This window comes from Gilbertella persicaria, assembly GCF_025201335.1.
Source record: "Gilbertella persicaria strain CBS 190.32 chromosome Unknown B0P05scaffold_22, whole genome shotgun sequence".
In the NCBI taxonomy this organism is placed as follows: Eukaryota; Fungi; Mucoromycota; class Mucoromycetes; order Mucorales; family Choanephoraceae; genus Gilbertella; species Gilbertella persicaria.
The window spans coordinates 44813-60162 of NW_026251983.1; the positions used below are offsets into that span (position 1 = coordinate 44813).

At 37.7% G+C, this 15350-nt stretch overlaps 8 protein-coding genes across 8 annotated transcripts; 6 read left to right on the top strand and 2 right to left on the bottom strand.

Moving 5' to 3' along the window:
* Positions 1-6: 6 nt before the first annotated feature.
* B0P05DRAFT_117178 (P-loop containing nucleoside triphosphate hydrolase protein) lies at positions 7-2886 on the top strand. Its single transcript, XM_051572977.1, has 7 exons — positions 7-183; positions 243-468; positions 515-759; positions 805-1270; positions 1343-2093; positions 2149-2702; positions 2748-2886. Exons 1-6 carry the CDS (start codon positions 20-22, stop codon positions 2535-2537), a joined length of 2241 nt encoding a protein of 746 aa, XP_051434333.1. The 5' UTR covers positions 7-19; the 3' UTR covers positions 2538-2702; positions 2748-2886.
* Positions 2359-3093, top strand: B0P05DRAFT_117210 (yippee zinc-binding/DNA-binding /Mis18, centromere assembly-domain-containing protein). Its single transcript, XM_051572978.1, has 2 exons — positions 2359-2702; positions 2748-3093. Exons 1-2 carry the CDS (start codon positions 2589-2591, stop codon positions 2994-2996), a joined length of 363 nt encoding a protein of 120 aa, XP_051434334.1. The 5' UTR covers positions 2359-2588; the 3' UTR covers positions 2997-3093.
* B0P05DRAFT_543294 (glycerol kinase) lies at positions 2901-4717 on the bottom strand. Its single transcript, XM_051578419.1, has 3 exons — positions 4520-4717; positions 3588-4471; positions 2901-3526 (listed from the first exon to the last, which is right to left on the bottom strand). Exons 1-3 carry the CDS (start codon positions 4657-4659, stop codon positions 2997-2999), a joined length of 1554 nt encoding a protein of 517 aa, XP_051434335.1. The 5' UTR covers positions 4660-4717; the 3' UTR covers positions 2901-2996.
* A 561-nt stretch (positions 4718-5278) lies between these two features.
* Positions 5279-5778, top strand: B0P05DRAFT_543296 (uncharacterized protein). The gene has a single exon (XM_051578420.1). The coding sequence runs from the start codon at positions 5284-5286 to the stop codon at positions 5674-5676; it is 393 nt and encodes a 130-aa protein (XP_051434336.1). The 5' UTR covers positions 5279-5283; the 3' UTR covers positions 5677-5778.
* Positions 5779-8539: 2761 nt separating this feature from the next.
* B0P05DRAFT_543303 (DNA-directed RNA polymerase I, subunit RPA34.5) lies at positions 8540-9651 on the top strand. The gene is made up of 4 exons (XM_051578421.1): positions 8540-8652; positions 8711-8819; positions 8872-9127; positions 9173-9651. Exons 1-4 carry the CDS (start codon positions 8642-8644, stop codon positions 9469-9471), a joined length of 675 nt encoding a protein of 224 aa, XP_051434337.1. The 5' UTR covers positions 8540-8641; the 3' UTR covers positions 9472-9651.
* A 125-nt stretch (positions 9652-9776) lies between these two features.
* B0P05DRAFT_491845 (uncharacterized protein) lies at positions 9777-10882 on the top strand. The gene is made up of 2 exons (XM_051575332.1): positions 9777-10075; positions 10122-10882. The coding sequence occupies exons 1-2, from the start codon at positions 9829-9831 to the stop codon at positions 10838-10840; spliced, it is 966 nt and encodes a 321-aa protein (XP_051434338.1). The 5' UTR covers positions 9777-9828; the 3' UTR covers positions 10841-10882.
* Positions 10883-11118: 236 nt separating this feature from the next.
* On the bottom strand, positions 11119-13940 carry B0P05DRAFT_117366 (uncharacterized protein). The gene is made up of 3 exons (XM_051572979.1): positions 13137-13940; positions 12943-13091; positions 11119-12882 (listed from the first exon to the last, which is right to left on the bottom strand). Exons 1-3 carry the CDS (start codon positions 13542-13544, stop codon positions 11397-11399), a joined length of 2043 nt encoding a protein of 680 aa, XP_051434339.1. The 5' UTR covers positions 13545-13940; the 3' UTR covers positions 11119-11396.
* B0P05DRAFT_543316 (uncharacterized protein) lies at positions 13534-14386 on the top strand. Its single transcript, XM_051578422.1, has one exon. The coding sequence runs from the start codon at positions 13955-13957 to the stop codon at positions 14147-14149; it is 195 nt and encodes a 64-aa protein (XP_051434340.1). The 5' UTR covers positions 13534-13954; the 3' UTR covers positions 14150-14386.
* The last annotated feature ends 964 nt before the right edge of the window (positions 14387-15350 follow it).

A 15350-nucleotide genomic window follows, 5' to 3' on the forward strand; every position in this document is an offset into this window, starting at 1 on the left:
TCTTTTTTTTTTTTTCTTTATGAATTATTCTCGCTTTGATGAACCAGACCAAGGGCTTTTTGAAGTAGCCCAGTGTCCTAGTGATTCAGCTGCTTTAACAAATTATGCTTATATTGCACCTGGTGTGATTGATCCTCAGGTTCATTATGTTATCGTTGCTCGTGAATATGTATTTTCTGTCAGGCAAGTCATCTTGTAAGCCAATCTCATCATGCTTATTTTTTTTCTTTTTGACAATATAGAGTAGACAGAACACTTCAAAAAAATCAGATTGGTATTAACGGTACTCATCGTCGCTGGGCATCGTTCTCTATTGGGCAGCGCGTGACAGTAGACCCTTATGATATACATGCTGAAGGCGTAGACATCTATCTAGGCAATCTCAAGATGGACATTGACTTTTTCCAGAGAAGTAATCGACTTCCTGATGAATTCAAAGAAGAAGACCTTGCAAAAGCATTTTCAGTCGTAAGTCTATCTTTAGAGAAACATGAAAAGGACTGATGTCATGCAGAACTTTCATAGTCAAATGTTTACTCGGGGTCAATTCTTTGTGTTTGAATACCATGGTGTCAAATTCAGAGCGACTGTAAGAGAATTGGACGTCGTTGATCTGAATGTCTTGAGAAGAGGAGAAGTAGACGCTCGTCATGAACAACCGAGCCATGCTATACGTGGTGTCTTAATGCGAGAAACCAATGTTGAATTCACCAAAGCTGAGGGTTCCTTTTTGAATCTAAAGCAAGCCAAGAAAAAAGCGTAAGTCTATATGTCTGTTGATAGGCGTAAACTAAGAATGCATAGGATGGCTGCTAAAGCATTGATCAAGCCTGACTTTCAATTTGAAGACCTTGGTATTGGTGGTCTTGATGATGAATTCAATGCTATTTTCCGTCGTGCTTTTGCATCCCGTATTTTCCCTCCTGCTCTTGTAGAGAAACTGGGTGTTCAGCATGTCAAGGGTATTTTGTTGTATGGTCCTCCTGGTACAGGTAAAACCTTGATGGCCCGTCAAATTGGTAAAATGTTGAATGCCAAAGAACCCAAGATTGTCAGTGGTCCTGAAGTCCTGTCTAAATTTGTGGGTCAATCTGAAGAGAATGTTCGTAAACTGTTTGCTGATGCAGAGGAAGAATACCGTGCCAAGGGAGAAGATTCTGGCTTACATATCATCATTTTTGATGAACTGGATGCTATCTGTAAGTCCCGTGGTAGTCGAAGTGATAATACAGGTGTAGGTGACTCTGTTGTCAATCAATTGTTGGCCAAGGTAAGCCTTTTTTTTTTTTTTTTTTTTTTTTTTTTTACGTTTCGTGGCCATGATGTCTAAACTTACAATCAGATGGATGGTGTTGAACAACTCAATAATATCTTGATTATTGGTATGACCAACAGAAAGGACATGATTGATGAAGCTCTTTTACGTCCTGGTCGTCTTGAAGTTCATATGGAAATTGGTTTGCCTGATGAAAAGGGTCGTCTTCAGATCCTCAAGATCCATACAGGCAACATGAAAAAGAACGACGTGCTTGATGATGATGTTGTCTTGGAAGATTTGGCTGATCTAACAAAGAATTATAGTGGTGCAGAAATCTCGGGTGTTGTGAAAGCAGCTTCGTCTTATGCCTTTAGTCGACACATCAAAGTAGGCACCATGGCAGGCATTTCTGCTGATATCGAAGACATGAAAGTGTGTATGGACGATTTCTTGAACGCATTAAAGGAAGTTCAACCTGCTTTTGGTGTATCAGAAGCAGAGCTGCAGCAATGTGTTCAGAACCATATCATTCCTTTCAACCCTTCTGTGGATCAAATCTTGGAAGATGGTCGTCTGTACGTTGACCAAGTGCGTCAATCAAGCCGTACTCCTCTTGTCAGTCTCTTATTGACAGGTCCTGCAGGCAGTGGCAAAACGGCTCTTGCTGCCACCATTGCTATGAAGAGTGATTTCCCTTTTATCAAGTTGATTTCACCTGAAAACATGGTTGGCATGACAGAAACAGCCAAAGTCACTGAGATCAACAAGATCTTTAATGATTCTTACAAGTCTCCTGTTAGTGTGATTGTGATTGATTCTATTGAACGTCTTTTGGGTAAGTTGTCCCTTATATATATATATATGGTTCTCTAACTTCTTGTTTGTTTTAGATTATGTACCTATTGGTCCTCGCTTCTCTAACAGTGTGTTGCAGGCTCTCATGGTACTTTTGAAAAAGAAGCCACCAAAAGACCGTCGTCTGTTGATCATTGCCACCACAACTCAACGTCAAATTTTGGATCAAATGGACATGATCAGTGAATTTTCAGCAGAGATTTATGTTCCTACCATCACCTCTCTAGAAGCTGTTGATATTGTATTGCAGCAATTAGAACTATTCAGTGATGTTGAAAGAGAAAGGGCGCTTTCTATTCTCACACAAGCCAATATGGATCACAAATTGACGTTGGGTGTAAAGAAGCTTTTGATGATTATTGAAATGGCTAGACAAGATGAAAATAAGGTGGATAAGTTTGTCAATGCTATTTTGGCCTTGTAATTTCATTTTTTTTTTTTAATAATAAAATTCCTTTTTCTTTCTTTGTTTTCAATGAAACGATATCATCCTAATTACTTGAAAGAGTCTGTGTTCTTCAGTTGTTCTACATGCCATTCACATCTAGTGTCTCAAAACGATATCATTTCTAAAGCATTTGAAGGCATGGTAAGAGCTTTATTTTTATCATGGATATCCCCACTTAGTGTATAGCATGGCCCTGCTTTTCTTGTTGAAAAAGTCATCAATATGTCTAGAGGTCAAAGAGAAGACCGCATGTTATTAACAGGAACTCATACAGTAGCAGACATCTCTTGCCAGATATGCAGATCTGTCATAGGCTGGATTTACATCAAAGCACCTGCCAAAAATCAAAAATACAAGGAAGGAAAATGTATTATTGAAAAAACAAGAGTCATTAAAGAATGTAATAAATTATCTATGTCTGTCTATATAGGATGATCATTCTTCATCAGTTAAGTCTTCTACATCGTCTGTCCAATGAAGTGAAGCTTCTACTGCTTTTTTCCAAATTTCATATTTTTCTTCTCTTTCGGCTTCTGTTAGATTAGGAACAAAGGTAGTGATATCTTCACTATTGACCTTATCTAAATCATGTACATCCTTCCATAAGCCTACTGCCAAACCAGCAGCAATGGCTGTACCAAAAGCTGTTGTTTCACGCATAGAGGGACGATCGACATTGATCCCTAAAAGATCGGCTTGGATTTGCATAGCAATATTGGAATTGGAGACACCGCCATCTACCTTCAGGGTCTTGAGTGGAACACCAGCATCTTGGTTCATGGATTCAAGAATGGCGCGTGCTTGAAACGACATGGATTCCAGTGTAGCACGGGCCAAGTGGTATTTAGAGGTATAACTTGTGAGACCAACCATGGTGCCTCGCGCATCGTCACGCCAATAAGGAGCATAAAGACCACCAAAAGCAGTGACAAACACAACACCACCTGTGTTAGGGACATGTTCCGCTATATGCACCGCTCATGTCAATCATGCCATTCTTTTTATTTCATTGTCCTGAGAGCTTACCTAATTCACTCACTTCTTCCATTGAATCAATTAAGCGTAAATTGTCTCTGAGCCATCGAAGTGAAGAACCAGCAACAGCCATCGATCCTTCTAAAGCATAGGTAGCTTTTGACTTTTCACCTAACTGGAAAGCGACAGTCGTAATCAGACCATGGGAAGAAACCACTGGCTCTTGACCTGTATTAAATAACATAAAGGCACCTGTACCAAAAGTACATTTGGCTTCACCTTTATCAAAGCATTTCTGACCCAATAGAGCAGCTTGTTGATCACCTAAACAACCAGCGATAGGCACACCCTCTAAGGGACAATCCTTTAAGCCGACATGACCATAGATTTGTGAAGAAGAACAGAGTTTGGGTAGTACTTTCTCAGGCACGCCAAAGAAATCCAACAAGTCTGGATCCCACTTCAATGTATCAAGGTTCATCAATAGAGTTCGACTGGCATTCGTCACATCAGTCACATGTGCCTTGCCACCACTTAGCTTGTAGATCAGCCAACTGTCCACTGTACCAAAGCAAACATCATCTTCTTCCAAGGCCTTCTTGACCTGTTCATCATGCTCCAACATCCAACGAAACTTGACTGCTGTGAAATAAGAGGTGATATCTAACCCTGTCTTTTGCTGAACAATACTTGCGTTCTCCTTTTGTTTCATCTGATGCACAATCTCGTCTGTGCGAACATCACTCCATACAATCGTGTTTCGAAGCGGTTCACCTGTTTTTTTGCTCCAGGCGACAGCAGATTCACGCTGATTGGTCACACCAATACCTTTGATATCTTGTACTTGGTATCCCATCAGCTCAAATCGTTTGATAGTCTTATCAATACATTCATTGACTGTATCGAGAATATCAAGAGGATCATGTTCAAGCCATCTTGATGCGTGTTAGACTCTCTATGTATTTTTATTTTTATATCTTTACCCTTGTTGTGGTTGTGATTGTGGTAACTCTACTTGGTAAAAAGTGATTAATTTGCCGTCTTGATCAAAGATTAAGAATCTTGAAGAAGTAGTGCCTTGATCAACGGCACCAATAAATTGTCTTTTGGGAGAATGGGACATGTTCTTTAAGAAAGGAAAAAATAAAAAAAAATAAAAAATAATGCGGGAGAAAGGAGAATTTATTTGTGATATTTTTTTTTTATGAGTTACCTAAACTGATTTTTAGGTCCAGATAGTCTAAGATGTATTACCATATGATGATGACAGCGTACTCTATTAGCCTACAAAATGAACAAAATGAAGTTTTGGTATATTTTATCTTAGGATCAGTGCATAAAGACATGTTTTCTTTTATAGAAAAAAAAAAAGAGGAACTACATATCAAACGAAATATATAATACATCCCTTGTTTGAATAAAAGTTTAAATTCTTTGATGTGTGTTTATCAAGGACCAAGTTTTCATTTTTTTTTTTTCATTCGTAACCTGTTTGTCTTAATGACCAAATACTCTGACACAATGCCATCACCTTATAAAATCAAAACAACCCTATTAATTATCACAAAGTGTTATCTAAACCACCCAAAAAAAAAAAAACCAGGTTCAAGCTTTTTTTAGCTGCTGAAACCCGTGTTTGAATTGCAAACAAATAAAGAATACTGCTCACGCACTTTTAGTTGGATGATTCATTATCCAGCATTCTTGAACACTTTTTTGTTTACTTTTTAGCCCCATTTTACTAATAATGATAGTCATTTATGCTCATTTTAGAAACACAATTGTAGACCTATTATGCCCTAGGATAGTCCCTTTTTTGAAACTTTTGATCTTTACTCCTATCATAAATGCATTGATATTTTGGTATTTTTGCTTCTCAGTATTCTTTGTAAGTCTTCTAGTCATGTATCTAAACATAGTCTCTTTGACCTTGTGTGTCCTGAGTCGCATCATTTATCATGCACATACACAAAATGGCTGTTATCGAAGATTAAAAGCTATAAAAATGGAAGCAGCTCGATTTTCTTGTGGGGCATCAAAAAGCAAGTTCTTTGCTAAGAACTGCATAAAGAAGAATTTATTCAGCTTGGCTACAGTGACAAAAGCTGTAGATAGTTGCTTTCTGAGTCTATGGATGTAAAGAGGATAGCAAACTTGGTACTAAAATATTGAGCAAATAGGCAAAGATGTTTGCGAGGCTTTTCACTCATATCTCATCATGTTTACTCGAGAGTTGGCAAACAAATAATTTGGTCAAAAACTCTAATCTTTGACGCACATTCTGAGTATTTAAACTTGACAATAGCTCCGTTTTTCGTCTTGCAGCGTGTAAAAGAAGATTTTTTTTTTTTTTTTTTTTTTTTTTTTTAAATGTGTTTATTGATTGAGCCGCGTACACTAAGAGTAATAGTCAAAGTGAAGAGGCGGGTGCAATTAAAATGAAAGTTAATAAAATAAAGCGAAACACACTAGATAAAATAAACTAAACTAAAATAAATTATATAGAACAAAGTTACATGATTGAATGGCATTGATCCTCTTCAATAGTCTGACGAACATTGAATCGGATGCTTGCTAATATGGCCGTAGGTACAATGGGGGTCTTGTCAAAGATAAATCTCATATGAGCAAGCCAGATTTGTGAAAGAGTAATTATGAGGATTCTGTATGGTTTGATTCCTTTCCGTTGGCAGTACCAGATGTACGAGAAGTCCAGGGACAGAAGAGCCTCTTGGATATCAGATATTGAAGTGGTAGGCCAAAGAAACTCAAAGATGATTTCCTGCCATACCTTCTCTTTAGTTGGACAATGAAAGAGCATATGGTTAATAGAGTCAGTGGTAGTTAAGCACACCGGACAGAAGGGAGAGTCAAACACGTGAGGCATAATAAAATGTAAGAATCGACGATGAGGAATACACCCCAAGATATACCGGTATGTCACATTACGTTGAATGGTGGTAAGAGACAGAGACCAAAAGAATTTCCATTTCACTTCTGTAATATTTCTCAAGGCCAAAGGAGGAGCCATAGCCGAGAGAACTGACTGACGAAATGTCTTAGCCGATGCCTTGATACTACAAATACCTTGATCATCTTGAAACCGAAACTGGTTGATCAAAGGCGCAAATGAGACCGTCGAGTCTTCAAGTGGAGCAGGACTACATACAGAGCTAAAAAATGGCTGAAGTTTCAAACTCCCAGATGCAAGACCTTTGAAGACTGTGGAGGGAGTACGCTTCCAATAAAGTAGTGAAGGATCACGAGTATCTTTCCAGTGAACAAAGTTGAGTCTAGCATCAACTTGAAAGACATCTGACACCATCATTTTCTTGACACGTAGGGGGACAACGAAGGACGAAGAAGGGGGAACATAAAGCACAGCTTGCAAAGGTAGGACCATAGCGGTAACAGTATTAAAAGAAGATTAGGAGTTGTCAAACGGGCTTTTTTCATGACTATGTACCCTTTGGTCGAATGGTCATTTTGATCAAATTTTACAAGCCGCTTTTTTTTTGTCTAAATGAATACCAAAGGTACCATGGATGTTAGTAAACACTGTTTGTAGGTGTTTGGAGTACAAATGCGTGCATGAACAGGCTTTGTATTCTCTTTGTATAGTTGAAAGAAGGAAAAGGATGTGCATGGTTGTCTTCTTTACTATCAAAACATGTATTTACTTGGTGTCTTTAATACATCAATAAGTAACTTACTATCAGACTGCTTATTCAAATAGCAGAAATATTATTTATATGATACAATGCTATGTTATCTTGAAGAGACCCTCAACTAATAATGAATATTTATACACCTGATTCAGACTATGTCTTTGAACGCTATTCCTACTTTAATTACTATGCCTACTAAGGTTTATGTTATTTCATCAAGCTCACGCCTTTTCTATAGAACACAATGACTTGTAGCTTTAAATTCTAATTGAAAAAGACATCTTGTATACAGTTTCAATAGTTTATGTTACGTTTCCTTCCTAGTTACGTTTTCACAATGCATAGCATACCGTATTTAAACTATGTATATATACAAGATATCAATAAAAAATGCAAGTCTTACATGTTCCAAATAGCGTCAAAAGGCATAATAAATCAAGACAGAATCACAACTGTTCCTAAAACAATCGCTTGTTGACTCGGTTCTGACCTCCAATATAGTATAAGCTCTCTGAGCCATGTTTAATTTTCACACTTTTTCCCTCCTATCTTTCTATAGATAGCAAATAAAATATATATTCAACTTGTTTTATTTTCATAAAACAATACCACAAGATCATCTATAATATGTATTCATCGAAGTTTTGATCCTGTAGAAGGGTAGATATATACCCTGCTTTTCCTTTAGAATTCATTCTTTTTTCATTTTCTTTATCTTAAAGAGGGGGTCGGCGTCACTTTGCGGGTAGTGTAAGGCAAAGGACACCTGTGGATTCCAAGGATAGCAAGCCAGAGCCTTGGATTCCCGGCGGAAAAAATTAGATTAACAACGTGAGGGACAATGTCCCTCATTATAGTTGTTAAACTATAAAGAACAGATACTACACTTGATCTTAGCCAAAAGGCCTGAGAGGATAAGGAAAAAATCGTTTTCTGCCTTTTGAGCCTCCTTTTATAGTTTTTTTTTTCTCCTTTTTCAAGAATAAGGCAGTCCAGATGTGACTTGAGATAAGACTGCGCAAATTTATATTTGTTCTCAGTTCAATTGCATCACCTAAGCCTCTTACCAAACCTTAATTCAAAAGAGGAGAGAAGAATGGGGGAGAGACAGAAAGAGATGCATCGTCATAACCTTCTTTTTTTTTTTTCTAAAACAAGACATCTTGTTTTGACCTCCTTTTTGTGTACTGTAACAAACATGATTCTTGGTTTCATTAAATGTCGCTAACCATTGCTGACTATCACTCCGTGTGTTCATGTCGAACAAATTACTAAACAGACTACATTTGTTTGTTGATCGATTTTTCTTGATTTCGACATGCTCGGCTAAACAAACAAGCCCAATAACCATTTTTCAAGTGACTTTGTATGCGTGACTGTTTCTCAAAAAAACTTTAGACAGCGTTTTTGCTTTATGGACACTTGATAACTTAGACAATGACTATTAGGTAGATATGATGACTCTCTTGTTAGTGTTGATCTAAACTATATATAATATATTGACAGCATTCCAAAAGACTTTAAACCAGCACTTTCCAAGTTCGACTCACCCTTTGATAAAGAAACTCTTTTAGACGATGACAATGAGCTTTGGTTGATCCGTATTCCTGACAATGTAAAAAGAGAAAACTATGGTCATCACAAAACTGATCTTTTTTTTCTATTAGCTTTCTGAAAGAGACCTTGCTCATATCAAGTTCAAAGTGCCTGGTGAAAAGGCTAACAAGAAGGCCTTGGGTAAACTTGAAAAAGAGAACGATACATATGCTTTATACAAAGTACCTACTGCCGAAAACTTAAAAACTCAATCAGACAATGAAGATTTGATTGAAGATAATGTGGATGTAGGCATCAGTGGACATGAGATGGTTTCTTTTGACTGTCTTGTTCCTTCTCGTGAACACAATGGACAACTTTCGTTCGGTAAGCTATCAATAGAAAATGACGCAGATCACTTAGAATACATAGCTCCCAAGAAATTTGATCAATACTTGATTTTGAATGAAACAGTGGATATTCCTGACACAACAACATTAGCGCAATCCATTCTTGAGACACCTGTTTATAAAAGAGAACAACCTAAAGGATTGGAAATGCGCTTTAAGCCTTATGGTTATTATTCAGAGCCTGTTGAAGAAGTAGTTGAAAAGAGAAAGCGTGTTGGATCAGAAGAAGCAGAGGAAAATCAACCTGAAAAGAAGGCCAAAAAGGAAAAGAAAGACAAAAAAGACAAGAAGAAGGATAAGAAGAAGGACAAAAAGAAATAAACCTTTTCATATGGACCAAAAAGAAAATAAAATTAGAAGGGAGTGTTGTGTGTGTCTATTCATTTGTTTCCAGCAAGTCATCAAAACTTGATATTTTAACAAAGTAATGAAGCATATTGAAATTGAAAAACTTCTTTTGGGTCCGTCATTTCCATCAAACTCAGTGTTGTACAGTGCTAAAAAAATCGCTTGCCATGTTGCTTGACATGGCGATATTAGAACTCCAAAGACACTTCAAGCAGAATGACAAAAAAGGAGTAAACACGTCACCCAGTGCATTTTTTTCCTTTTACAGACAGTTTGTCATTCGTATAGAAAAAGAAAGAATTTTTTTTTTTGTATTCTCCCTTCTTCATCATGTCTTCTACTATTAACGTGAACATAAAGTCTTCTAGCGACAAAAAGTTCGTCATCACTATTGAAACTGAAAAAACTGTCTTGGACTTAAAGACAGCTATTGCTGAACAAACAGAAGTACCAGCCGATAGACAACGTCTCATCTATTCAGGTCGTGTCTTAAAAGACCATGATACTTTGGCAGACTGTAAAATAGCAGACGGTAACACGGTACATATGGTCAAAGGTTCTCAACCAGGTACAAAAGGTAAGTTTATGGCTGAACATAACAAGACACTGATGAAATCTAATAGCAACATCAACAACACCATCAACAACACCATCTACTACAAATACCACTACCAATACTACTACACCAACAAACGCTGCACCTAATCCCTTTGCAGGCCTTGCAGGCATGCCAACAGATTCTCAATCTAACCCTTTGAATATGTTTGGTTCAGGCTTTGGAGCAGGTGCTATGGGTAACAGTTTTGGTGCTATGGATCCTACCATGACAAACCAAATGCTACAAAACCCCATGTTTGCTCAATACATGTCCAATGTACTCCAAAATCCTGCTATTCTGGACAGCATCATTCAGACCAATCCTCAACTTGCTAATATGGGCCCTGAGATTCGTACGATGATGCAATCACCTGAATTCAGACAAATGCTATCCAATCCCGATATGATTCGTCAAATGGCTACCATGGCTTCTGCTATGCAAGGCAGTGGATTTGGTGGTATGCCATCCAACACAACAGATCAGCAACAGCAACAGAACCCTTTTGCTGGTTTTGGTAATGTGCCTCCTATTGATCCTCAATTACAACAACGTATGGCTGCTTTATTAGGTGGTAGTCAGACTACACCTACAGACACACGTCCACCTGAAGAACGTTTCCAGGTTCAATTACAACAATTGAATGAAATGGGCTTTTGGGATGCATCCAAGAACATTCGCGCCTTAACTGCTACAGGCGGTAATGTGAATGCAGCCATTGAAATGCTTTTCAGTGGTAATTTGTAAATTCAGTAATAAATAAATAAATTCTTTTTTTGTTTATTCAGGAAGTTCTAAACAAGTTGACTAAAAGTGTTCGGAATTGTTGAAATGCAACTTCAACTTCAGGTGGTATCGTGTTTGTATCTACATTATTATTGCTTGTGTTTGTATTGGAGTTATTGGTGGAAGGCATAGCAAGAGGTGAAGATAAGCCAGTCTTGTATACTTCAGCACGATTAGGCAACAAGAATTCTACATTACGCATGCCTCCTCCTCCCATACTAGACTCTGTTCGGTCTGATCCTTCACTTTGGACTCGTTTACCACTACGTGAATTCTCAATCAAGAATCCCTTGATACATTTCATGACAACTTCGCCTCTTTTTTGAAGCCATAACATATGGTCTGGTGCGTAATGGTCTGTTTGATCCATAAAACGATCAGGTAGTAATAACAAGGGAATAGAGAGGGATGAAATATCAAATTGACATGTCATTTTCAAAATATGGCGTAAACCAAGAATGACTGGATGTCGATTTGTGATATCTGTGGCTGTCATTCCTATGATTGACAGATCAGTCTAGGCCCTTTCACAATGGATTTTACCTGCACTGTCGACGACTAAATGAAATACGACTTGAGTGGATGGCAAGTTGGCATGTTTCGTGACAAAGAAGGATCCTTCCACTAGACTGTTGGGATGATCTTCAAAATCTTGTTCAATCAGACTCAATTGGGTCTCAATATCAGCAAAATGAAACTCGGTTGATTGCTGACACCGTTCAAACAGAGCCTTGTTACTTCCCTTACCCGTCTTGTACTGCCTCCATCCTTGTTGTTGAGGACGCATGAGTTCAGACAGTTCCACAAGCACAATGACAGCACTAAGGTGACTTGTGTATAACTTGGTAGAAGTCTCTGCTCTATAAGCCATTTCTCGAGGTGGATCATAAAAGGGATGAAAGATTTCTGTGGCCTCGTCTGTGACTAACAATCTCAGGTTATGTGAAGATTTGATCTGCGTTGAGCCCATCATGATAGTGAATGATTCAACCAGTTGAGGCACATTGTAATGCTGGTGTTGTTGTTGCTGCTTGTTCAACAGGGATCGTTGTTCATCAATACCCAAGTTTTCCATGGCTTTACCAAGCCAACCACCGAGTTTTCTGACTGAACTCAGGTTTGTGTTTTCCATGGCTTGCTTTTGTTGATGCAAAAATGAATTCATCCAACTCTTTCCTAAAGAAGAAGCTGAAGGCTGGGGTTGAGATGGTATCATAAGATTAGGACTACTGTTGGATTTTGTATGGTTGGGTCCCATCATGTTGAGAAAAGTAGGTGTCGAAGCACCCAATCGCTGCAATGAATGACGACGAGGTTCATGACGCGAACTACTTGTTTTGCTTGGTTGTGGCGAAGCCAGTGGAGGACGAGGTACTTGGCTCAAGGACTGGGATCGACGGTAAAGTGTTGAACTTGTGGGTCGCTGTGATTTCTGTTCGTTCAGATGTGCATCGACTTTGGCAGGGTTTTCCAACAACAGACCGATGGCTGCCTCTAAATTCTGGTTTGACAAGACCAGTGCTGTCTCTGCCTGGTCTCTTTCAAACCCCATTTCCTGGATACTTTTGATAACCTCTTCATTCACAGAAGGCGCTTGATCTGATTTTTTAGAGCCTGTGGATTCACTGCGCAAAGAAGCTGTCTTGCTCTGCGTGTCCCATTGTTTGACACGCCCTGCTGCTGCAGCCACCATGTCCTTTCCATCGATCTTTTTTTCTGCAATGGCCAACGTATCTTCAGGTCTCAAGTGTTGTTCGTCTGATAAAGAAGCAAGTCGAGCTTGGTATTCACGGTAGAGCTCGATCACGAATTCTCGGTATTCCTGACGCTGTGTTTGTCGGGTTTGAAGCATGTCTGATTGCCATGTGGCCTGAAACACTTCGATTTCTTCTACTTGGCGAGTAAAGATGCTTGTCATGTTACTGTTGACACTGGCCATACTATGACGTGGTGAGGCTGTGCCTGAACTAGGGGATTCTATTTCTTGTGCTTGTCTATGGATTCTGTTGGTCACTACTTACGCTCGTTGTTTATTGTATCTATCTATCTATCTATATATATACCTTGTTTGAATCATGGCTAATTCATCTTCACGCGCCATATGTAGTTCCTGAACAGCCATTGCATAATTATTTTCTAGTTCAAGCAATGTGTCGAAGATAGCAGCAATAGGACAATGGACCAAGGTATGATAGGCTCGAGGGAAAATGTCCTATCCAGACAGATTAATCTTACAACGCGTTTTGATGTACTTTACTTCTTCAGGTTTATTGTTATATTGAAGGGTGTTGGATTGATACGCGTCTAGAAATAATTGACGTAATGTTTGTTTATCTTGCTTTTGATGTATATGTTGATAAGCAAGTGTTTGCTCACAGGCTTGTTTCATCAGAACAAGTAGATTAGAATAGATGGAGTTGGTTAAATAAGGTGGAATAGCGTGTGTTTGAACAAGATGGTAAACAATATCTTTTATGTTTTGACCTTGTGTAATATGGACCTTCAGTTGTTTCTTTAAACAAGGTATAGTAACAGAAGCCTCTAGTGTGGTTGTTGCCAACATCATACAAAAAAAGAAAGAAAGAAAAGGGGGGAGTGAGGGAGGGGGAAAGTTATAAGGCCCGCCGGAGAGTATTACTGTATACATTTTATGCAGATGATCCATAACATGGGTTATATATATATATATTACAGTCCTATGTTGTCCCTGCCTCTCTCTCTCTCTCTCTCTGTCTCTCTTTCTTTATGTTTTTTATTTTTCATGATTTGCTACTAACAAGTTTATACTGAACAAGGATTCGTCTTGGTTTAATATCACACAAGACATCAGGCAACTTTAGTGTGATAAATAATAGATTACATAATAGGGTTGCCGGACTCCTTAAAAGAACTCCGGTATTCACATTTCACCCAAACACAAAAAGATCATGTTTTAAGATGGTGTGTGCGTACACTTTATTGAAAAAATAGAAATGAAGCATATTGTTACTTACATTAGATTATAAGAAACAGCAGAGAAGGGTAACAGTATATGCTTGATCGACCATATGAACCACCAATACTAAGCTGTGACTAATGCAGATAGTGGCTATATTAAGTGTTAGTCAAGTAAACAACCTACACTTTTTATTCTACATAGTATTCATCTATGATGCTTTGGGGAACTTGTTCAAGGATAGAAAGCATCATTTTCCGGTGTGTGCGTATATCATCCCATCCTGCACGTGTGTAGTACAATTATCAACTCATTATTCTGTGTATTACTTCTAGTTACTGTTGCCTTCCTTATTAATAAAATGTACATTTCATTTAAAAATGTATATAGTTACTCCTTGGCATTCTATCATAATGTACACAATCATATTTTAGGCTGTACCTGATATATATATATATATATATACATGTTGTACTTGAGACCCATAGATACACATGTTCTTGATTATTGACTTATTTCATCATGTATTCAATATCCGATATGACCCTGTTTGTTTTATGCAAATGGATATTCGTCAGTTTATTATTCAAATGGCGTTTAGATTTACCCTATATATATATATATATATATATATTTTATTCATTGTTGTATGAAACCTTGTACGGGAATAAAGAGTCTGGATCAGGTTGATAAAGAGACTATATATACATGAATAATCTGAGAACATCATCCACTAAGGTTTATTTACGTCAAGGGCAGAAAAAGATATAATACAAAAAAAAAAAAAAAAATTGTTCCACAATCTACGGCTGCGTACAACTTATTTAGATCTTTTTCCGGAAAGAATTTACCCAATCGATATACTATCAAAATGCGACACAAGTTCTATTGGTTCTTACAGGGTTTTTGATTATTTAGAATCCGCGGTTTTTCCATTTTATTGTAGTACTAAAATACGATCAAAAACTCAGCATTTGTGTTTGTATTTTTTTTTTTTTTTTTATCTGCGTATCACTTTAGAGTGTACAATGTACTAGGCTAAAAAGACAACTATTGCTTTGGTTTTATTTTCTTTATTTATCATGATCTATGGGAGCCTGATGATTGAAGAAATTTTTTTTTTTTTCCCTTGGCGTTTCATCACTTGTTTATGATCAACTTAGTATCACTTGAAACACAAGAATAAGTAAACGTCGAAATTTCTATTTATGTGTGAGTGCGTATGGAATTCATCAAGTTCTCTGTGTACCTGAGATTTAGCTAATCAATTCGTAAGAATCCAAGTGTTCGACATGTTTAATTAACGCACTTGCACTAAAATAATTTTTTTTTTTTGTCATTATAATTACAAGATCCACCAATAAGTCTAATCACGGAACTATCGCATTGGCAACTGCGTTAAAATGCGTCATGATCAAAAAAGGAGATAGTTTGAAAAAAGCTATATTTATTAAGCTGGGGGGGGGTAAACAAAAATAGAAAAGAAGGATTTTATGGGAGAGGAGATGAAATTTTTGGGGGTAAAAAAAAGGGGGG

Excerpts from the sequence above, each read along its gene's own strand:
- B0P05DRAFT_543296 (XM_051578420.1), top strand. The coding sequence starts at position 5,284 with ATGATAGTCATTTATGCTCATTTTAGAAACACAATTGTAGACCTATTA.
- B0P05DRAFT_117210 (XM_051572978.1), top strand. The coding sequence starts at position 2,589 with ATGAAACGATATCATCCTAATTACTTGAAAGAGTCTGTGTTCTTCAGT. Across the intron at positions 2,703-2,747 it reads CTAAAGCATTTGAAGGCATG|CATGGCCCTGCTTTTCTTGT; the intron begins GTAAGAGCTTTA and ends CTTAGTGTATAG.
- B0P05DRAFT_491845 (XM_051575332.1), top strand. The coding sequence starts at position 9,829 with ATGTCTTCTACTATTAACGTGAACATAAAGTCTTCTAGCGACAAAAAG. Across the intron at positions 10,076-10,121 it reads TTCTCAACCAGGTACAAAAG|CAACATCAACAACACCATCA; the intron begins GTAAGTTTATGG and ends GAAATCTAATAG.
- B0P05DRAFT_543316 (XM_051578422.1), top strand. The coding sequence starts at position 13,955 with ATGCAGATAGTGGCTATATTAAGTGTTAGTCAAGTAAACAACCTACAC.
- B0P05DRAFT_543294 (XM_051578419.1), bottom strand. The coding sequence starts at position 4,659 with ATGTCCCATTCTCCCAAAAGACAATTTATTGGTGCCGTTGATCAAGGC. Across the intron at positions 4,472-4,519 it reads CAATCACAACCACAACAAGG|ATGGCTTGAACATGATCCTC; the intron begins GTAAAGATATAA and ends ACACGCATCAAG. Across the intron at positions 3,527-3,587 it reads GGAAGAAGTGAGTGAATTAG|CGGAACATGTCCCTAACACA; the intron begins GTAAGCTCTCAG and ends CGGTGCATATAG.
- B0P05DRAFT_117178 (XM_051572977.1), top strand. The coding sequence starts at position 20 with ATGAATTATTCTCGCTTTGATGAACCAGACCAAGGGCTTTTTGAAGTA. Across the intron at positions 184-242 it reads GAATATGTATTTTCTGTCAG|AGTAGACAGAACACTTCAAA; the intron begins GCAAGTCATCTT and ends TTGACAATATAG. Across the intron at positions 469-514 it reads TTGCAAAAGCATTTTCAGTC|AACTTTCATAGTCAAATGTT; the intron begins GTAAGTCTATCT and ends GATGTCATGCAG.
- B0P05DRAFT_543303 (XM_051578421.1), top strand. Across the intron at positions 8,820-8,871 it reads TGATCCGTATTCCTGACAAT|CTTTCTGAAAGAGACCTTGC; the intron begins GTAAAAAGAGAA and ends TTTTTCTATTAG. Across the intron at positions 9,128-9,172 it reads CAATGGACAACTTTCGTTCG|CTCCCAAGAAATTTGATCAA; the intron begins GTAAGCTATCAA and ends TAGAATACATAG.
- B0P05DRAFT_117366 (XM_051572979.1), bottom strand. The coding sequence starts at position 13,544 with ATGGATCATCTGCATAAAATGTATACAGTAATACTCTCCGGCGGGCCT. Across the intron at positions 13,092-13,136 it reads ATAACAATAAACCTGAAGAA|GACATTTTCCCTCGAGCCTA; the intron begins GTAAAGTACATC and ends CTGTCTGGATAG. Across the intron at positions 12,883-12,942 it reads TTAGCCATGATTCAAACAAG|AATCCATAGACAAGCACAAG; the intron begins GTATATATATAG and ends AGTGACCAACAG.